The sequence below is a fragment of the Archocentrus centrarchus genome, chromosome 6, assembly GCF_007364275.1.
Source record: "Archocentrus centrarchus isolate MPI-CPG fArcCen1 chromosome 6, fArcCen1, whole genome shotgun sequence".
In the NCBI taxonomy this organism is placed as follows: Eukaryota; Metazoa; Chordata; class Actinopteri; order Cichliformes; family Cichlidae; genus Archocentrus; species Archocentrus centrarchus.
The window spans coordinates 9,918,902-9,942,322 of NC_044351.1; the positions used below are offsets into that span (position 1 = coordinate 9,918,902).

The following is a 23,421-nucleotide window of genomic DNA, read 5'->3' on the forward strand; positions in this document are numbered from 1 at the left end:
GCATCTCTGAGATTCAATTAACATTCCATACACTTCAGTATATTAATTAACAAGCTCTCGCAAAGTATTTAAAAAATCCATGCTACTGATTGAAATATTAATATTTAAAAAAGAAAAACCCTCTGGATCAGTTCAGGTGAAATTGAGGGTCACTGAAGGCAAAGTTTATATTTATCCAGTGAAATGTGCCATGAGAACAAATCCCTCTCACGTTATGAACCCTTTCAGTTGGGCTGCAGTGGAGACACACAACTGGCATTCAGCCAAGTTCTTAATAAGGAAGCAACATTTATTTATGAATAACTTGATCAAGAAGAAGAGCTGTCCTTTTCATTTGTGTGACCAGTTCTTTTGTTATCCTTCTTTAGGTTTACCAAAGTTTGGAAATTTGTAATTACATTGTATATGCTTCATTTAAAAACAGATCGTGATCCATTTGGACATTTCTTGGTCTTTTTTATGTCACTGCGCTTAGTGAAAGAATCCAAATCCTAATAATTCCAGATGTGGCTTTTTTTTTTTTTTTTTTTTTTTTAACTCAAACTAGCATCTTTTCAACTTGAACTATAAATATGTGTTTCAGTAGTTTTCTGTGTCTTTTTCTGCAACTAGTAAAACATGTCAAATCAAATTCACTATTGTAGTTTTTTTCTACTGTTTAACAATTCTTTGTTTTTGTTTTCCTAAAAAGAATCTTAATTTAAAGTGATCTACAGCAGGAACTAATGCGCATAACTAGTCGGAAAGGCTAATATATTCTTGGTTTTGGTCTTTTCATGAGTTTTAGTGACAGTAACAAAAATAATTTCATCAGTTTTACCCTTTAAAATCAAAAGCGCTGACTCTGTCTAAACCAGTCTCCTGAACTGAATTACTTTTCCATCCATCCTTCCATCCATCCATCCATCCATCCATCCATCATCTTCCGCTTATCCTGTTGAGGGTCATGGGGGGGCTGGAGCCTATCCTAGATATCATAGGGTGAGAGGTGCTTTTCATTTATGCCAATTTATCCTTTATCCAGAAATCTCAGGAAAAAAAACCAAACTGTTGCAGTAATAGCAGAAGGGACAGTATGGAATCCTTTATCAGTGACAAAATGTAAAAACTTAAGATGTCAAAAGAAAAATCTGTAAAATGAGTTTTAGAGATTTCTTCAACATAACTGATACTTTTTGATCCTTTCATAAATAATTAGTTTTCAAGGCTCAGTCGTAAGGAACAACAAAACAATGAAGCACAGTAAAAGAAACTGTCTCAAAACTGTCATAATAGTATACCTATGTGTGGGTTATTGCACAATTCACCTTTTTTTTGTCACTTCTTTGTTAATAACCAGCAAATTTGTACTGTGTTTGAGAGAGACAGCAGAAACACTGACTCCACTACTCTGTTCTATAGCCTGACCCTTACATTTTCAATCAAGTCACTCATCTCGCTTTCAATACACAACATCTTTGATGATGAGATGTGCTTTGATGGCAAGTGAATTTCATTTGCGTCTAAAAGCTTGCAAAGTATTCGGTTCAAGATGATCACCACATTCGTGACTTCTAGGCAATTACTGTAATGATGCTAAATGGTAAACATTGGCCCAACATCTAAATAATTTAACAGACTGAAAATATGCTGCTCCAATGTTTATGAAATTCATTTTGTGTTTACAGAGTGATCATACTGAAATGTTCCATGGCATTGAACTAGCATGAGAGGTCGTGTTTGAATGGTCTAATTACATGATGACTTTGGTCAGACAATAGACTCCACCCTTTTAGACTTCGCTGGTGCACATGAGCCAAAAGTAATACATCTGAAAAATATTTAGACAACAAAATGTGATATTACTGCTTTGTTTTTTGGGCATATGCTCATTCCTTAGCTTGAATGAAGCTCAATAGGATAAACTGAAAGCAGAATTGTGCGTAAGTCCAGGGGACTTTCTGCAACCATGTTCACTGCAAGTTCAATTTTAATGTTAAAAGAGTAAGGTGTGGACATGTGTGTCACAAATGATATATTTATAGAACATTTTTTAAATTAAAAAAAAGTGGTAAATTCAAATGTGTAGGTATGTTTTACATGCAGTGGCTTGATTACTTCCAGTCCTTATTTGACATTTTTAAAATCCCCTGCTTTTTTTTTTTTTTTTGGTTTAATGGCTTGTGTAATATTGTTATTTATAATTATTAAACCTTTATTTTACCAGGTAAAAATGTTTGAGAACTAATTCTCATTTACAAACATGACCTGGTCAAGAGGCCCCAATCAAATCAGGTCCACTATGGTCCAATATGTACATACTGCAGAGCTTGACCTGCCAGTAGTTAATATGTAAACTACAGTACAGCAGAGGGAATGAAGATGCCCAAAGGCACATTGGCCCCTGATAAACTGCTGAATAACTGAACACACAAGTAGACACTTTCAGTAACTGGCAAATCCCAGTGATGACTCCTGCAGTTTTGATTTAACGTACACTGGACTCTCCTGAAACATGGTCAAACTGGCCCAAGTCTTGACATAAACTTATATTGGAGCTTAACATTTTTCAAAGTATAATCTATTTGCATTGGTGAAAATGGACAGCGGGCTTGCTGGTGCTGGAAAACAGCTTTACCATGTGGAGGTCCATATTGATGAGCATCAACCTTCTAGAGGAATCCTGGATCTTCTGAGCAGACTTCGCCCTCAATGGAAGGCACAAGACATTCAGATGAAGGCAAGTGAATGTTTTCAGCTAAATCTATGGATTACCAATGACTGATTATTAACTTAAAAAAAAAAAATTATATTCATACATTTTGATTCTTATTTCTAATTTTACTGTTATGAATTTTAACATTTCACATATCAAATGAGGCCTGTAGAGTCTGAGGTGGGCTGACCTTGGGGTGAATTGACTGGGACAGCCACACCTGGGAAAATTGTGGCATTGCATAAACACACACCTACTGTCAATGAACCAGACCGGCAACTGCCAACATACACTGGAATTTAATGTGAAAGACCAACACAAAGTGGTATACAATTGTGAAGTGGAAAGAAAATTATACATGATTCAAAACATTTTTTACAAATAAAAACTGAAAAGTGTGGTGTGCAAAAGTATTGAGCCCCCTTTTCTCTGAGTGCAACCAGTTGCATTCAGAAGTTGCCTGATGACTGCTAATGACTAAAAAGAGTCCACCTGTGTGTAATCTAATCTCAGTACAAATACAGCTGCTCTGTGACGGCCTCAGAGGTTGGTGAAGAGAATATTGGGGAGTAAACAGCATCATGAAGTCCAAAGAACACAGCAGACAGGTCAGGAATAAGGTTGTGGAAAAGTTTAAAGCAGGCTTAGGCTATAAAAAGATTTCCCAAGCTTTGAACATCTCACGGAACACTGTTCAATCCATTATCCTGAAATGGAAAGAGTATGGCACAACTGTACAGTAAACCTACCAAGACAAGGCCGTCCACCTAAACTTACAGGCCGAACAAGGAGAGCACTGATCAGAGATGCAGCCAAGAGGCCCATGGTGACTCTGGACCAAATGCAGAGATCCACAGCTCAGGTGGGGGAATCTGTCCACAGGACAACTATTAGTCGTGCACTGCACAAATGTGGTCTTTATGGAAGAGTGGCAAGAAGAAAGCCATTGTTAAAAGAAAACCATAGTTTGCAGTTTGCCAGAAGCCATGTTGGGGACACAGCAAACATGTGGAACAAGGTGCTTTGGTCAGATGAGACCAAAATTGAACTTTTTGACCAAAATGCAAAACGCTATGTGTGGCGGAGAATTAACACTGAACATCACTCTGAACACACCATCCCCACTGTCAAATATGGTGGTGGCAGCATCATGCTCTGGGGCTGCTTCTCTTCAGCAGGGACAGGGAAGTTGGTCAGAGTTGATGGGAAGATGGATGGAGCCAAATAATCTTGGAAGAAAACCTGTTGGAGTCTGCAAAAGACTTGAGACTGGGGCGGAGGTTCATCTTCCAGCAGGACAACAACCCTAAACATAAAGCCAGGGCTACAATGGAATGGTTTAAAACCAAACATATTCATGTGTTAGAATGGCCCAGTCAAAGTCCAGACCTAAACCCAATCCAGAATTTGTGGCAAGATCTGAAAACTGCTGTTCACAGATGCTCTCCATCTAATCTGACTGAGCTTGAGCTGTTTTGCAAAGAAGAATGGGCAAAAATTTCAGTCACTAGATGTGCAAAGCTGGTGGAGACATACTGTAAAAGACTTGCAGCTGTAAGTGCAGCAAAAGGTGGTTCCACAAAGTATTGACTCAGGGGGGCTCAATACTTTTGCACACTGCACTTTTCAGTTTTTTATTTGTAAAAAATGTTTTGAATCATGTATAATTTTCTTTCCACTTCACAATTGTATACCACTTTGTGTTGGTCTTTCACATTAAATTCCAGTGAAATATATTTATATATGTTTGTGGTTGTAATGTGACAAAATATGGAAAAGTTCAAGGGGTATGAATACTTTTGCAAGCCACTGTAGTTTTTCTACTAGCCAAGTGGTAGTTAAACTTGAAAAGGTGCAACTAAAAACCAGAAATGGGAAAAGTTCACTGTCAAACTAAAAATTGTCCCTCAGTATTGCAGTCAGCATGTTTTAAAAGGTGCAAATCAAAAATTTTTTTATCAACAGCTTGGGGAATATGACTTAGGTAATTATGCTATGAGGCTAATTATATCATTCAGTCCTCTCCAGCCTGCTCATAAATGTTAATTTCTGTACTCCGTCTCCCCTATATCTCCTTCCTGCATGCAGCGGTGCAAATATACATTCTGTCTGTGCCACCTAAAAATTAGCAGTCAGTGTACAGCAGGTGTGGGTCTATTAACCTGTATTTAATCAGGAAGTGAAACTCTTGAGATAAAGAATCGCTTTTGCAAAAGTGTCCTGGGTGCAGAGAGGCAGCATTAACCTTCCAGAGAACACGCATGCAAGCAAAAGGAGAACATGCAAACTCCACATATGGGGTTCCTGCTAGGAATCTAATCTATGAGGCATTAGTTCTAATGACAGCCACGTGCTGCCAAACATTAATGCTAACAAAAGAAAATTCTGTATATTTTACTGCCAATACAGCCTCTTTGTGCTGCTGTAAATGCTGAGTTGCCACTAAGTCTTGGCTAAACATCTTGCCATGTCAAGACTTATGTCTTGAGTGGGTAAATCAAATACTGAGACCACCTTAGAAATTATTTTTGTGCTTCTTTAAATATTGAGTTGTTTTATAGATTTCATAGATTTTATAGATAGAAGTGCCAATATTGAAAAATAATAAATGTCTGTGTACATTTGCTTATTTAATAACACTGCTTTTAGAAAAAAAAATGACAGAAGGTGCTGGGTTCAAATATACCATCAGGTAGTGTGGAGTTAACATTCCATACACTTCTGGGTTTTCTACAGCTTCCTCCCACCGTCCAAAGACATGCATATTAGGTTAAATGGCGATTCTCTCAGTATTAACCCTGTGATAGACTGGTGACCTGTGCAGGATGTACCCTGCCTCTTGTGTTAAGAAGATGGATGGATGGATGGATGGATGGATGGATGGATGGATGGATGGATGGATGGATGGATGGAAAAAAAAACCCTGCATTATCTAAATTAAAATCACACATGATTACAAAAATTTTGCCCTATTTTGTGTAGACTCCATTTTCCTCTATACTTTAAATTGTAGAAAGACACCTTCCACACACAAAACCAGAAAAAAAATCCAAGGTAACTGGACAACAAAAGTAGACTTTTAGGAAGATTCTTTTGCTCATGCTGTCAGAGCATCTATTCAGAACAAGATAATCCCATTCTGGTCCCATGTGCAAACACAAGGTCCAATATTTCAGAGAAATGGGGTTTATGTTTGTTAGGTGACCCCACATTGGGTGGATGACCTCTCAATCCTCAACAGTTCCAGTAATGTACACAAGAGTAGATGTTTCGCTTCAATTCTCGCACTGCAGCGGCTCCTATAATGGTGTATTGTGTTCAGCAGGGGAAGGACAGACACCTCCTGCTGTTACGTGTGCTTTTAACCGAGCTGCATTTCTTTCAAATGGCTGTCATTAGTGTTTTGTACTTTATTGTTCACGACTTTGTTTATGATTGCAACAAACTATGCAATCTCTATTTTTATGACAAATTAATAGAACACATTTAAGGCAATGCAATAAATAAACATCATATGATTTACATACTTCAGATTTTTATGGAGAATGGGGTTAAAAATAAACCAAAGCACTGAAATTTCATGTATAAATGTAGATCAAAGCACGTACACGCACATGATTTGTCTCATGCCTGTTCTAAGTGTTTTTTAATAGATTTTTTTTTCAAATGACAATTAATAAATCATAAAATTTGACACAAATAGAAAATGTGAGATGCAGAGGCAGAAAGAATTTATTGGAAACCAGCCCACCATCCATATAAATACTGGGTCAGATGTCAAGGTGGGCATGTTTGTTCATTTTCCATTTAGATGAAAAACTGTGTTGTGTGCCGGTCCCATCTGATGCTCAGAAAATGCCTTGGGGACTTTGGCAGAAATTGAGAGACTGAGAAACCACAGAATGACAACAAATGTCAGAAAAAGTCTTTGCAGACAGTGGTCACTGCGGTGTTGTTGTGTACACATACTGAGCAGTACAAGCTGTTCCAGAAGTGGGATTTTCAATGTCAATATACTTTCTACAGCTGTGTGTCTATTACCATAATTCAGTCAGCTATTGTTGCATTGACTGTACAGAACAAACCTGTAGAGGTGTCTGCGCACCAGATTCATTTTTACAATGATTTATTTTTGTTTTTGCAAAAAGGTACACAAAAGAAGTGTCATTAGAACAAAAGGAGCTATATTGTTTTAGTTCTTTCAATGTCAGATGTTTGTTGTTTTATTTGCATCTGATAAACTGTTAACCATTAACCTGCTGAATTTAACTGAAGCCATAACGGGTCGGATGACGCCCGGATTAACAAGGTCCACGTCGGGTGTTGAGGAGCCAGCAGATACTGATGAGAAGTGAGCTACTGAAAGAAGGATACAGATGAAGCATAACAGATGAGAATAGGGAACAGCAGAAGGTGGAGCAGTCAATAGCAGGAGGTGGAGCAGGTCAAGTACAAATCGGAAGGTTGGTGGTTCAAACCCTGGCTGCATGCCAAAGTATCCTTGGGCAAGATACTGAACCCCAAGTTGCTCTCCGATGTGTTCATCAGAGTGTGAATGTTAGATAGAACACACCTAGGTGTAGAAAAAAGTGCTTGTATGAATGGGTGTGAATGAGGCATGTTGTATAAAGTGCGTTGAATGATCAAATAGAGTGGAAAAGCACTATATAAGAACCAGTCCATTTGCCATTTACTTGGCTTCTAATGAAAATAAACTTCTGAACCTCCTTTGAGCATGTGCTCCAGTGTTAAATTAAGTGCAGGTCAAACAACGTGCATGTGGCAGCTTCACTGTATAACTGGAATCACAGAGACCAGCCAACATAATTTTACTTGAACACTGTTCTATTCAAAGATACGAACATACTGAAACAAAAACCTCTTGCAAATATGCAGCTGGTCAAATGAGCCAAAACAGACTTATGCAAAATTCATCTTTGACTTTATTGTTTAATCTAGCTGCTACATGTTAGTTGTCCAGATTTGTATGCCATCATAGAATTATTTTAACTAAAAGCTGTTATTTGAGTAACATATTTGTATATGCAAGTATTTACCATGCCATGCACTCTGTGGTTCCACATTAGCATCTGACAGGATTTTCACATGTTTTATGTCTTAAAGTCAAATACACAGATCAGCAGTTTGTCTGTTCTAGTGTTTTTCTTTTCCCTTTTTATGAACAATAATGTGCATTTAAAGAAAGGTCATTGACATTTTTAAATGAGCTATAACAATGGTAAATTAGTGGCCTGTAAATTGCTATGTACTGAAAGTGTAATTTTGACTCCTGAAACCAAACACTTGGCATCTGCCACCTGTCTGTTGTTTATCTTCAAATTCTGTAATTAATGTAGTTTAATATAAGACTGTTATAAATGAAGATGCCTGCTTTATAAACAGATGTTAAAAACATGTTATTTTCATTGTCTTCTACCATAAAAAAATACAGTTATTTACAGTAGGATTTGTTGTAACTTAGAAGTTTCTTAGAAAATCATCATGGCTTTTATGGGCTTTGGCAATGTAAAATGCTGAAATATAGTGTAGTAAAATGTTTAATATGGAGTGTTTTATCTCTCAAAAACATTTTTTCTCCCTTTTCTTTTTTTTATATTCGTGGCCTTTTGGATTTCCTTTCATTCCAGACATTCACAGATGGCATCACCAACCAGCTGATTGGCTGCTATGTGGGATCGTTACAGGAGCCTGGTTGTGTTTTGGTGCGACTGTATGGCAAAATGACAGAGCTCTATGTGAACAGGGACCATGAGGTGGAGATGTTTCAGATCCTCCATGCCCACAGATGTGGTCCTGAGATTTACTGCAGCTTCCAGAACGGCATCTGCTACGAGTTTGTTAGAGGAACCGTGCTGGATGATAAGCTGCTCCGGCAGCCGTCCATCTACAGGTCTCTGCAACAGCAGCTTTCACATTTTCATTTAGCAGTTTGGTACAGCTGATGTTGGCAGACAGAGCATGTATATGATTTGGGGTTTTTTTTGCATTTAAACACTGACAACAAAAAAAATGACCCACTTGCAGAGCGTTGTGATTAGTGTTACCCAGTGTGTATATGTTGTTTATGTTGTTAAAAAAGGAAACACTTAAAGTGGAACATTAAACATTTTTAGCTTAATTTTAAAGAAATCACACAAAACAAAACTGTGTTATCAGACCTGCTAAACACCTTGGCAATATATTAAACTCTGTCAATTAATAAAACCCTATACCAGTTATTTTAATTATGATAAACTGTGAATTGTCATATTTATTAAAATGTTAAATTATAAGGAACATATTATGAATGTTATTATTTTTAAAAGGACTGCTTATTTGAAATTTCAGCATGTGAATGTACACATAATATGGCAGCTAAATGATTTAACAGGTTTAAAGTCTGTATATTTGTGTAAACAATAAGCCAGGCCTATTTATATATATATATATATATATATATATATATATATATATATATATATATATATATATATATATATATATATATATTGTTAATGTTGATTATTACCTGGTACATCTCGTTAATAGTCTGCATAAATGCAACAGTGGAGGATTGTAATGAAATATTGTGAATGCTTAAATGCTACAGGCATGAATAGGTCCATTTTAAGATTTTTGGCCATTTAGCTTTGACATATTCCACATCATTTTAACTAATGCAAATAAAATGCATTTAATTAAATAGTTTCCTCATTTGCATATCTAATAGTATCATTTCTTTTTTCTCCCTGATACTCTGAGACAGTAATCCTCACTTCAGTAGCACTTACATCCCCCAAACTTCCCAGTTTGTCATCCGGAGCAAGATTTATAGAACATTTAACCCTAACAAGAAACATGATTGGACACTTTTCTGGTTGTTGAGATTAGTTCCTGATTCATGGAGTGATAAAGAGAGCTATTTAAAATCTCTCAAATTAAATGTAATTGCCAAAAAAGATTTTATTTTTTTTTTTAACCTGACGTTATCCAACTTTCACATTTCTTTCACATTTCAGGATTTAAAAGAATGATTATTTAAATTGATAGCACCTCGTCTACACATTGTAAATTCCAGAAAACTCACTACAAAAATTTATATTTTTTGACATTGTCAACTGGGGAAGTTTCATTGCCATATCTATTGCTTTTTAACCTGTAGTTTCAGCCCTTGACAAAACAGGCACAGATTATTGCTGGAGGTCAGGTGTGCCAGGCAGTTCACTTCATTTGTGCTGATGTAGGTTTTTTTTTTTTTTTTATTCATTTAAGTCATGTTTCATGTTGAGCAATGTTGTTTGTTCATGCCCCCATTTCATTCATCACTCCCATGATAACAGACTGTCATCATTATTCACAATACAGGACAGTAGGACTCAACACAGCCAGGCAAGGCTGAACGTCCAGGGCCACAATACACATCAATCACCTTGCTCTGCCTGATACCCTCTGTGGGGGATAGCCAGAAAACTTTATGCCACTATTAAGATGCCTTGAGAATGAACACTCAAGTGGTCAAAAGGTCACAATCACAACAAGGTCCATTTGTTTTAAAGAACAAGATAAGCGCACTAAATGTAAAGGGAGTTGTGTTTCTGCTCTGATAATGGTTGTTTATGCAATAACAGCATCAGCCAGGCTCATCTGAGGAAATGTTTTCTCTCTGCAGGCTGATCGCTGCAGAGATGGGGAAAATCCATTCGATCCAGCCAAAATCTGGTCTGCCAGCTGAACCCGTACTGTGGACAAAAATGTCTAATTTTCTCAAACTAGTGCAGAGCAGTGTCAGCGGCAGTCCAGCTGAGCAGTGGTGCATGAACAGGTAAAAGTCACGATGAATAATATTTACAATACAGCCACTCGTGATTGGCCACTAAGCAGCTGCACTGGAAAAAGTGAGGAAGACTTGCAGTGCTCAAGAGCAACGCGGAGGTAGCTTTGCCAAAAAGCTAAACTACACTTTTTGTTTTACCAGAAAATATTCTTGGACAATTGGTTAGCTGCTGTAGTTATTCAGTGAACATTTAGGCGACGATATCTTAAAACTTCCCAAGTATTGCTAATTTGTGTTTTTAGACAAAATGAAGCACGGCTTACAAATTAAGATTCCCAATAATGCAGCAGCTGCTAAACAGCACAACACTTCAAAATTGTCACACTTTCTCACTGTAACAGCAGCAGTCATTTTTTCAGGTTCAGTTAATTATAGGACGACACACTTCTGAAGTGCTGCTGGTTGAATCCCTTTCAAATTAGACAGGAGCTGATGCGCGAGATTATACACAGCATGAAACACCTTGTCTAGGTCACCAAAGTGTCCAGAAATGGCCTGATGAGGTCATTAGTTAGACTAAGAATTTTGTGTTGTGTGGAGCCATCAGTGGGTTATTAATATGCAATTTTGTAAGATTCTTGTAAAAAAACGAGCCAAATGGAAAAAAAATGAGCAAGTCAGCTGAATATGTAGCTAAAGTTAGCTTAATTAGCTGCTTATGTTATTATAACAGCTGAAAGCTAGGATCAGTTATTATAACAATATATTTATGATAGTTAATCTACTGCTGTAATCATAATAAACTGTATAAAGTACATGTACAAGGGCTGAGAGCTCGACAGCTGTAACAACAGTAACTTGGGGGGGAGGGGGGGCGGTGATTAGTCAGTTATCCTGTCAGGAAGGTTTCAGATTAATGTGTGTGTGTGTGTGTGTGTGTGTGTGTGTGTGTGTGAATGGGGGCGTGGGTGGGGGGGCGTGTGTGTGTGTGTGAGGGGGGGGGGGGGGGGGCTGTCAGTTGTCTGCTATGCAGAAAATAACATGTTTTAAACAAATACCTGTTGAGATTCAGACTGCAGGGCTCTCCAGTGGTTAATTGTTGCTGTCATCTCTTTGATAGAAACCAGTTTCATTTTCTACAATTTTATCTTTTAGGCAGCAGCTCTTGCACTGATGTCTTATCATTTTCTCACATTGCTCTTGTCCACCCAAATGTTGCCAGGCTTAACAGGCAACAGGCATTTACCCCTCACTATGTATGGAAGCCATCACTGTGAGCTGTCATTGGTCGGAGAGATGAGGTGGGGGGGGAGTGGTCTTACTGGCAGTAACCGGTAAAGGGGTGAGAGGTAAGAGGGGTTGCTGAAGACACTACAAAGAAACAGACTCTTGGCTGCGAGCTTCCTGCAGAGCTCTCCCTTATCGGTCAAACTTATTTGTGTTTGCGGTAAAGGGGTCGGAAGTCCATGCAAACAGAAGCTGGAAGGGCCCAAGTGTTCTAGTCACTTTTCTTTCAGCATACAAGGTAGTTAGGAAATAAATGAGTCATTCATGAAGATGAGGCTTTGAAGCAGTGGGACCTTTATGATAAGAAACAGTTTTAACATCCAGGATTCATAAAAACAAAGGTCTCATAAAGCTCTAAGATAAAATCTGCATAATTAAACAATATCATTTTGGTTTTTTTGGAAACAATATTTTCATTTCTAACTAATATGATCACCTAGATTATAATGCATCAGAAGACCTTTAAACTGCCTCTATCAAGCTTAAATTAATTCATTTATTTTATCACCAACTGTAAAGATTAAAAAAAATGTGTTAACTCAACACACCAAATTATGGATGAATAGATACACAAAGGAATAATAACCTACAATATGAGACTCACTGTTTCATATCAGATTCCAGGATTTTTACATTTTAGTTACCAAAAACATTTTCAAAGTTAGCTTTTGTTAATGTTGCATGTTTCCTGTTAAGTTCCAGTTTTGGAGAGAACTTTGAGAGCTCTTCAGTTTCACTCACAATGCGACACTAAAAGCTTTGAACGTATGTCTGAATATGGATCATACTGTAGAGTGCAAGTGGAGACTGCACCACATTTAGAGGCCCAATAGATGGTGCTATATTGTGAGGCATTTTTGTGACTACACAGTCCAGTGCTGCTCATGCTCAAGTAGATACAGAGCAACTCAAATTTACCTGAAAATGATCAGTATTTAGGGTATGTATCATAACAGGGTGGGAAAACTACTCGGATACCAATGAAGGGGACACTACAACTGAATCTGAGGTTTCAAATACAAAAAAATTAAATATTTGGTTATTTTAATCTTAACTGATATCTTCTGTGTATGTCTGTTTGCAGTTTAACTGGTCTCTTGAGTGTACAACTGCATGCAAAACATAGCACAGAGGCAAAAAAAAAAAGAAAAGACTGGGGGGGGAAGCTTCTAAACAAGCATCAGAGAAACTTTTGTACTTGAGAATGTATGAGTGCTGATATGAATGTGATATTCAGAGGAAATGGTAAAAGAAAGGCAGCGAGAGCAGGAAGAGGCTGCACCTGCAGAGGAGGTCTTCAGCTCTCAAGCCACCCGCTGTGCAGAGAGAGAGAGAGAGAGAGAGAGGGAGAAGGAGAAGAGAAAGAGATGAGGGAAGGGGGAGAGTAAAAGAGGCTGCAGCAGCTGCAAGGTTCAGAGAGAGAGAGAGAGAGCACAGAAGAAGTCAGAGTTGGGAGAGAAAAGAAAGAAAAGCAGTGGAAAGCAAGAGTGCAACCTCTTTTTCTTCCAAAGCCCCCCTGCTATGTCTCCCGTTTGCACTCCTACAAATTGCATAAAACTGCAAAAAAGAAAATGAGAAAAAAAAAAAAGAAAAAAAATCTGCAGTGCTCGGCTGGTGTTTGAAATCATATGTAAATAAGGCACATTGATAATGAAGCGCCAGAGGAGGAAATTCCACTAATTACCTTACAGAGACTTGACAGGGAGCAGGAGGCGAATGTACTTGACGCACTGTTTTTCATGAAAAGAGAGAGGAAAAGATCTGATGGCAAGACGACAGGTTTCCATTTAAAGTCAATGTAAGTCTTTCATTTAGCTTTTGATTCCAAGTAATCGTGGGTTCCTATGTGAAAGTCAGTTTGTTAGGTTAAAGAAGTGGGTTGGTTGAAAAGGAATCAGGGTGATTCACCATTCAACTGCACGTTTTATTTCATATTAGAGAGGAGATAGATAAATTAGGCATGTCAGAGGGGGGACGATTTTAAATAAAGCTGTCGCAGGCAAGTAGACGTGAATCGAGCACTCTATTCTGGGCCTATATCTTTTAAAAAGGCAATTTGGAAATAAAATGTACAGCATTTGTACAATGTCACTCGAGAATAAAAGTAACTTTTTTGAGTTATTTTATTAAAGAGCTTGTAACCAGAAAATTGGTATTTTAAAATGCTGCATGTACCATGCTTACTTGCAGGTACACACATCACAGTTTAGATCTCAACTTCTTTTTATTCAGTCAATCTGCCCTCAATCTATCTATCCCACAAAGAAGGAGACTTGCTGAATGGAGCGAAGGAAGATAACACACAAACTGACTTGTTGTGTTGCTGAGGACATGTAGTCAGCAGAGCCTCTGTGCCACGACTGTAAACAAGGCTCGTAGTCTTTTGCTTTTATTGTGCGTTCCTCACAGGCCTCACTAAATTATGTCTCCAAGTGTGTATAATACCGGAGCATCTGTTTGTTCCCTTTTCGAATAAATAGGTAGTGTTTAAATTACACTGTTTAAAGTACCCTCTTGCCGTGGCAGTCGCTGGGACTGAAAAGGAAACACAAAAATTAATTAGGAGACGGATGCTTGTGCAGCATTTCATCCAGGTGCATTTTGTACTGACATCCAAGGACATTAGTGGCTTCTTTGATAGATTGAGTAATCAACAGAGTGAAAATAAGGCACGTAACCTCTCAGTGAGGCTTGCTGAACTGTGTCAGTTTACAAACATGTTGTTCCTGGAAGGAAATGTGTGGAGTTCATGACAAAGTTCTACTTTCTTCTCACAAACTCTCTTATTCCTCTTACCAAGTGTACCAAAAGCTTCTTACACAAGTTTGATTCAGATTTTCATTGGGAAAAAAAAGAAAAAACTTCCATCTTCTCTAACGTATCCAGTTCAGGGTCGTGGGGGTGGGGTACTGGAACCTATCCCAGTCCTTATGGGGTGAGAGGCAGAGTAAACCCTGGACCGGCTGCCAATCTGTCACAGGGCCAACACAGAGAGACAGACAACCATTCAGACCTACAGTCAATTTAGACTCCCCAATTAACCCACATATGTTTTTTTGGGTACCTTTAAAGTACCCAAAGAGAACCCACACAGACACGGGGACAACATGCAACCTCCACCAAAAAAGGCCCCAGACTGGATTCAAACCCAGGACCTTCTTGCTGAAATTCAGGAAATAAAATTCTTTATTGGTGAACACAAACAATCAGGCAAGTGAGTCACGGGAAATTGTGGGTTTGATTGAGCCGTAGCGAGACGACACTAGTTTTGGCCACAAGCACTCACTGCCACAGGTAGTATTTTATATATATATATATATATATATATATATATATATATATATATATATATATATATATATATATATATATATATATATATTTATTTATTTATTTATTTTTTTTAACAACAGATGCACTTTCTGATGTAACCCCAAGGATGAACTGGGGATCTTTTGCTTAGAGCCAGTGATTGAGATTTAACAAAAAAATGGATAATAGTACCACTTTAAAAAGGCATACAAAGCGCACAAAAAGTCTCATGTGACAGCTAAGTATGTCTTTTCTCTGTTTTTTACTCACTTGCATTTTTTAAGAAGAAAGCCTCCTCCCATGCTCGACTATCCCAGTGGTAGAATGTAAAAGGACATCTTATGAATTGAGTTGAATACAAGCGGGTTATTGTCAGGCTCTAAGCATTTTCACCAAACTAGACAGATGGTGATTAATGACAACTTTATACTGAATCACAAATAGGGCACTCAGTAGAGTGCATACCTCCCCCACCCCAAATTATCGGTGCAATAGTACGCTGCAATGTTGTCATACTCCATCATAAATTAATAGATCACAAAGACTAGAAATGTAGTTTATTGGCTTTCTAACTGGAAGTCAATGTATTTTTCTGCCTCAGTGACTAAAACTAAATGCTGAAGCTGTTTTTGCAGCCTTTGGTGTAAAACATCACACAATCTTTAGTGACTTTGGGTGTTGAACTTGGGCCGCTACTTTACCTACTTGCCTAGTGCAGCTGTGAGTTAAAGACATCTCTCTTTCATAAAACATTCCTAGAAAGGTTGGAGTGACAGTTTTGGCCTTTCCAACATAAAAAAGTAATTTCAGCAATTTAACCTCTTGCAGTTCTGCAGATCTACAAGAGGTGCCCAGCTCTGAGACTTTATCACTGGAAATGGAGTCACTGAAGAGACACCTCTCTCAGATTGACTCGCCGACTGTCCTCTGCCACAATGACCTCCTGACAAAGAACATCATCTACAACCAAAAAGAGGGTGAGGAAAACATGCTGGTTATAAACATGAATTAACATGGTTTGAGAAGTTTTTTTTGTTTTTTTTTTCATTAACCTGAGCACAGTAAAAGAAATTGAGGCCCAATGCTAAACTAACTTAATTCTAGCTTAAGAGCAGCATTGCTTCTGAAGCTAATGCTTAAATAAATGAATGTGCAGCTCACAGTCGTCACACCTCTCCCCTTTGTTTTACATACAGAAGCAATCTTCTATTACTGAAAATGCATTCCCTCATATTTAATCTTACCTCATTTATAGTTTTTTTTTTATTATTATTTTTCTCAGATATTTTACAAGAATGGGTCATGTTCGGTCCAAAGAGACTCCCTGTTCCTTTGACTCCCACAAGGCTGCTGTACTTTCCATAAAAACAGGGCGGCTCATCAGCTGCACGCCTATAGCTAAAATGTGTTTGTCATGTTGTCCTAGTAACTGCTGCTGCTTTCTTCTCCTACATCCATCAGGAATGGTGAAATTCATTGACTACGAGTATGCTGATTATAACTACCAGGCTTTCGATATCGGCAACCACTTCAATGAATTTGCCGGTAGGTCTGTGTTGTGATGAAAATAAGTTCAATTTACCTCGAAATCTTTTTCACAGCCAGAACATATAAGATTGCCTAATGTGGAATATATGACTGCAATAAATATTGTAAATACAGGATGTGATACTTTGCATGTCGTGTTGTCGCTGACTCCATCATGTTATGTTTCTGTTACACAGTAATGTACCATGAAACGATCTCCTTCTTGTGACGCTGTTCAGAAAAATTGCTGCATTCAGTGTGTATTCTGCACAGTGATAAAAGTGGCTTTGATGGGCCAGCTGTGTAATAGCAAAGCTTGACAAGGACTGCCTGAATATTTGTGGAACAATCATCAATGCAGTAATTTTAGATTATTCAGCTTTCAAGTCATAACTTGCAAATTATCCACAATTCCCAATGATAGTAACTGAAGTTATGTCTGACAGTCTTATGCAAAGTCGGTCCAACCTCAGAAAATTGATTATGAATCTAAATAGTTACTGAATGGGGCAGAAATTATGCACACGAATCACATGTCAGAGTGAAGGCTATTGCACCTTAACACTATTTCTTTTTATTAAAAAAAAATAATATTTAAACTTCTTTTATTGGGTTCTTCAGTTGCAGTTAAATAACCTTTTTTCCTGATTATAACTCAAGCAGAATTTTTTGTGTCCTGACTGAAGATTTGTCTTGCAGAAATGTGCACAGATGTGTAAGCTTTTGTACTGACAATATAAAAATAGATGAATTAAAAATAAATGAATATGATCTGTACAATGTGCTTCAAGTCAAATTTCAAAGTTAAAAAAAAAAGTGTTATTATATTTTCTTAATAGGTTATCACTGCTGATGTGTGTAGAAGTAAACAGATTCAGCTTATGCTGCTTATTTATATTGCAAAACATTTATATACTGTAGGTCATGTTTTCCATGTAAGGTAGAACTGTCAAATAATGAAGTGTAGCAAAAAGCACAATTTTTTCTCTGAAAGTATATGTGCATAACATGCTATAACGTGTTGTCAACATGTTGTCATCCAGTTTCCATGCTGCTTTCCTATAACTTGTCCATTTTGTGTTTGCAACATACTGTTCACCGGCCAATTACACAGCCTAAGTGGATCTGACAAGTGTTGACCAAAGAGCTGTTGCTGCACTCAGAGTAGATATAGTTCAGTGGCAAGTCTTCAAAACAGTTATTTCAGGCATTGTGTTGAATATTAGCACTGCCGGTCGTTCCACTAATGTGTACATATACGTGTCGCGTTCAAGGTGTAAATGATGTAAACTACAGCCTCTACCCGAGCTGGGAGCTGCAGAAGGACTGGCTGACGGCCTATCTGGAGAGTTACAAGCACAGCACAGGACATGAGGTCACAGTCACAGAGGCAGAAGTTACGCAGCTCTACATTCAAGTCTGCAAATTCTCTCTTGTAAGTGTCTGCTCCCACTGACTTTGTTGAAATGTTGAAATATATCATTATGTAGTGCTTTAACTCTTTGGAAAGACTTTGGAAAGTGACAAATCTCTCAACAGTTATTTCCTTTTTTTAGCTTCTGCTCTTGGAGGGACTCGGATATCTCAATATTATGAGATTAGTGTATGTATTTCAACAACATCCATATGTGTGCGGAGCTCTAGAATGGCAGGGTGGCAACACCCCGCCATCATATTTTAACAATTTACTTTTCCAGCACCTCCCCCAAAGAAAACCAAACCATCCACAGCTGACCCACCACTGTTCAAACTTTGATGGACTCCATCTGAGTTGATTAGAAACTACCGCACTGAAAAATGAGACACAGCAGCCAAAATTATTTTTCTTATGACCACAATTTTCATTCTTTGGTGGCTCAAGTGGTGCTGGGCTATCTGTCGAAAAGTGCTTTCATAGCTCAACACAATATACAGAATTGTCCAACCAATTTTGGGGTGGTGTAAATGTCTCTTGAAATAGCACAGAATTGATGAGGAAGCATATTACTTTTTAAAATAACTTGCGCCTTGGCCAAAAAAACAGAGGTGTGTGTGTGTGTGTGTGTGTGTAAGGGGGAGAATATGGGCTGGAACTGAATGAGAGAAGTGATAATATCATGTTGATTGAAATCAGATTTTCTGCAACACACCGAGGAGGACTCTTGACTTGAGGGTAGTGGGAGAAATTGATCACTGACGCTTAACAAGCCAAGTTTCCAGCTCAACTCATTTTGACAAGCTGTGTGTCAAAATGAAGAATACAGGAAAAAAGAAATCACGGAGTCTGTTTTTCATAGTTTCAGATAGCTGAACTAGAACGCTTCTGCTTAAAAATACTTACAAATAGCAACACTTTGTTTGTTAAAAAATCACGATTAAATAAGTTGATTATGAGTTTAATTTTTTGGGGAAAAAAATGTTTCAATAAATCAATGTATTCTTTTCTGCTTTTAATTAAATCAACTAAGAACAAGTTTATCAGTTTGTATCACCTTAGTATCACTTGGTAATTATTTGGAATAATCAAAGTATGTTAAAATAATAATATAGTTAAGGCTCTGTATTTTATAATACAGACAAAAAGAGCCATTGTAGGAACTGAGGGAAGCCAGCCTGCACTGAAGGAAGCTGGTTGGCTCCACTGTGTGCCATCGACAAGGGCTGGCCAATTGCCAGAGCTCTGCGGCGTGAAGCTGCCTCCTTCCCATCTTAATCCCTGGCAAACTGTGCCAAGACGCAGTGGGGTCCTTACAACTTGTCCTCCCCTCTGCAGGGATCCCCCATGATGTTGAAGCTGAAGTCTGCGGCTGGGTGATGTCACTCTTCCCACACATTTATCATCTCCGTTTTTCTCAATGGCTCCCTGTCACCGATAGTCTCTGCTTAGTGTTAGATTAATGCTTTCTTAATGGAGAGCAGTTATTAATCATAATGGAAACACGCTCAATCTCCATCTCCAACTAAGGACAGAGATTAGAGATGAAAATCTGCCAGGGAGAAGGAGAAAAGCCAAGGGAAACCGCACATTGCTCTTCAAGTATTTCATTCCACCCTTTATTTGATTATCAAATAAAAATGTGATTATATCACTGGGCCACAGAACAGAGGCCCGTCTGGATCTTATTAGGACTTGCTATTAGTGGCCTTACCATGAAGATTTACAATAAGGGTGGAGAACAACAGAAATTTATGGAGGCATGGAAGTCTGCAAGACTAAGTGCGCAAAACCATTAAGGAGGGAACCATTCAATACAGAGGTTTGTCATTCTGACTAAGCGGCGTGCAACTCGCATGCAGCAGGAGCAGCGGCAGCAGTTATGGGAGCAGTTACAACATGACAACTGGAGGTCACTGAAGTGTGTTTTCACAGTTCTGCGCTATGACAAAGGGAAATGTAGCAAAAATATTTTAAAAATTACAGCACCTGTGATTCTGCACTGCAAACATAATCCACAATTTTACACTTTCCAGCCTCCTGGGAATGGCTGTGTGTTGTTAATGAGCCTGTCATTCAAAGAGATTCCAAAAATTCATTGTCTCAGTGAGTGCACATTTTCCCCAGTGAAGTGTTCCTGAGCAAGATTTGACATCTGACCTCATTGTGACCTCTGTGTAGGAGCATAGGGTCAAAGTAGAATTGTGTTTTTGAAAATTATTTCAAAAGGGCGTGTTAGAATTTCATTGTGGTCACATAATGCTGTCATGCTGTCATTCCTTTGACAGAGTCAAATATTCTTACTGACAAATATTCTTATTGACCGTGTGAGCATGCTCCTTTAAAGGTCTATAATACAATGTTTAGAAACATGTCATGTTAAGTAAAACAGTGTTGTTTTGTTCAACAGTATAGTCTTTCAAATGGTTATTCAGTTTTTGTCATGCACCGCTGTGGCTGGCAGGTTGAGGACTCCAAAGCAGGACTCCAGACAGAACGTAACTTTACTTCAGCTCACTCACTTTTGACTAGAAGTTCAAGCTGACAGAGACGCACACAGCAAAAACCAACAATGACGATGCAACACTGAGCAGAGAAAACACACACAATAAATACACTGGGGATAATGAGGGGAATCAAGGAAACAGCTGGGAATGACAGGTGAACAGAATGACACTATGAAGACCAAGGAAGCAAAATAGACTACAATGCAGAAGAGACAGAGACTATCAAAATAAAACAAACAAAATAAAACTCAGACTTGACGCCCAAGAAGGCAGGCAAGACAGGGGAACTGGGCAAAGGAGACAAAACACACATGCACACTAGGACACAGATGAATGACCAAGGGAATACTGGAGAACCAGGAATCTAATATAAATAAGCCATACCCAGGAACATGACTGATAACTAAAGGCCTGAAAATACAAATGCAAAACCCATAAAGAATCTAAGTCAGGAACAAACTGAAAGATGCTACTGGAGAAATTAACAAACACAGCACCCAAGATCCCAAAACCACTGGGCAGAGGCTCAGGACCATGACACTTTTACTGCGACATTGTAATGATGTTGAAGTTGACAACTTGATTGCACTTATTCCTCTGATGAGTCAAAGACTGCTTTTCTGGTTAATCTGCTAAGGGGAAGGGCACTTAGGTGGGCTCAGGCGGTGCTGACCAGTGACACAAACATTTCTTTTTGGATTTTTTTTGGCAGGGAAGAAGGACTGTTCAGATTTTGCAGTAGATTTTTGGCTGAAGAGACTGGTTGGGAGGAAAAGGCCCTCCATAGAGCTTTGTTGCATGGATTAAGCAAGTATATACAAGATGAAAGACCACAAAGTAATTCCCTACCTCACTAAACTCACTGGTCTCTCTTTGTATCAAGGCAGATGATCATATTCAAGAACACCGCACAAAGAACTACAAAGCTTTGGGTCAGACACACTTCCGGTCCCAGAAGTGATTCACCTGAAGTGCGAAATGGGACCCCGCATGGCCCTGTGAGAAATTAATTTGCTGGAGTACTCATTACCACTGAGATGTGTTTGCTCTCCACCCTCTAAGTCTCTCCCCAGACAGAGGCAAAGCCTCCAGACCTCACTGCCATCTCGTCTGAGTATCACCATCTGAAGGAGGTGTTCCAGAAAGACCTTCCCCTCTCTTCTCCCCCCACATCAACCAACTGGACTTACGGAGCCCCTATCACCTGGTATGGATTAAGGCAGGTGACAAGTGGAAAACTGCCTTTAACACCTACCTTGACCATTTTGAGTACCCCGCCATGCCCTGACCTTGACACTCTCAAGCTCAGATTCCCATCCAGCCAGACACCAACAAGCAGTTCATTGTGGAGGTTCCTCGCTTTAGAATCACCTGAAGAACCAGAACCCATCCTACCTCCCTCCTACGTTGGTGCAGTTACCTGGGAGACTGAGTATCTGGTAAGGTCAGCCCAGCAAATGGAGCCTGGCCACAGGGACATACCACCCAACAAATTCTATTTTCCCTCTTCTTTGAGGTCTCAGGTGATTCACTGAGTGCACACAGCAAAATTCATCCAGGTCAGAATTGGATCATCTCCTTCCTCTGGAGAATGTTTTGGTGGCCAAAACTGGTTAAGGATGGCCGGGAGTATGTTGCCACTTGCCCAGTCTGTGCCCAGAACAAGACCCTGACGACCCCTCTTGCTGGTCTCCTCCATGTGCTGCCTATGCCGGGGCTACCTTGGTCCAACAGCACTCTGGACTTTGTCACTGGTCGACTACCATCTGGAGGTATTACCACCATACTGACTATTATGGATCGTTTTTCCAAGGCTTTGGAATTTGTACCCAGAAGTTGCCGTCTGCCTTAGAAACTCCCCAATTGGTGATTGGCCATGTCTTCAGGTTGCACGGAATCCCAGTAAACATCATTTTGGACCGAGAACGACAATTCACCTCTCCAGTCTGGAGCGAATTCTGCACCATCACTGGGGCTAAGGTTAGTCTTCCTTCTGGCTTCCACCCACAGACTAACAGACAGACTGAGACAGTGAACCAGGAGCTAGAGACCACCTTGCCCTGAGTGGTCCAGACCAACCAGTACACCTGGAGCTTGCACTTGGCCTGGGTTGAATATGCCTGACTTCCTCTGCCACAAGGTTGTCCTCGTTTAAAGCTTCCCTGGGGTACCAACTGCTGTTCTTCTCCAGTCAAGAGACCAAACTGTCTGTTCCATCAGTCCAGCACCACCTCATCACTGTCATCACCTGTGGGGGACCCTAGGTCTTGCTTTGGACAGAATAAACGGCTGGCAGATTGGAATGGGAACCACGGCCCTCCCAACTACTCTCCAGGTCAAAAGGTTGAACTGAATCAAAGAAACTGTCGCTCAACTTAATTGGACCATTTGAGCTAGATTCTCTGGTTAACACTGTCTCTGTCCACCTCAAGCTCCCCAGGAAGATGCGAATTCACAATGTTTCTCATGTCTCCCAGTTGAAGCCAATTCAGTTCAGTGCTCTTGTGTGTGCTTTGTTGCAGAGGCGGAGCCTTGTGGGGCTCCTCTGCCCTGGTAATGACACACCTGGAAGACATTCCCTTTTACAAACATGCATACCATTGAGCTGATTGGGATCTCTACTATGTTACAACCCAGCTCAAAAGCCACAACATAAGGTGGAGACTGACACCAGAGGTTTAAGAAACATTATTTTAAAGTACTTGATAAGCACCGCTAAAACAGTTGCAACCCAGAGAGCAGAAGAACAAGAGGTGGTGAGCCCAAAGTCAACCTCAGGCCTGCCTTTATCTACACCTCGTCAGGTGTAGTCAAGCAGCAATTAGCCAAGGCAGTACCTGGAAACTCTTTCCCTGCCATTGGAAAGAGAGTAGGAGTTGCAGAGGGGCATAACTACTATAAGAAG

General features: G+C 39.2%; 1 protein-coding gene across 1 annotated transcript in view; it reads left to right on the top strand.

Moving 5' to 3' along the window:
- Positions 1-2,385: 2,385 nt before the first annotated feature.
- The window catches only part of LOC115781968 (ethanolamine kinase 1), a 30,253-nt gene continuing 9,217 nt past the window's right edge, over positions 2,386-23,421 (top strand). Inside the window, exons 1-6 of the mRNA XM_030731929.1 lie at positions 2,386-2,719; positions 8,344-8,606; positions 10,365-10,517; positions 15,897-16,045; positions 16,530-16,613; positions 17,870-18,030. Of these exons, the coding sequence (XP_030587789.1) occupies positions 2,579-2,719; positions 8,344-8,606; positions 10,365-10,517; positions 15,897-16,045; positions 16,530-16,613; positions 17,870-18,030 (951 nt within the window). The 5' untranslated portion in view covers positions 2,386-2,578. The remainder of the gene's footprint in view (positions 2,720-8,343; positions 8,607-10,364; positions 10,518-15,896; positions 16,046-16,529; positions 16,614-17,869; positions 18,031-23,421) is intronic.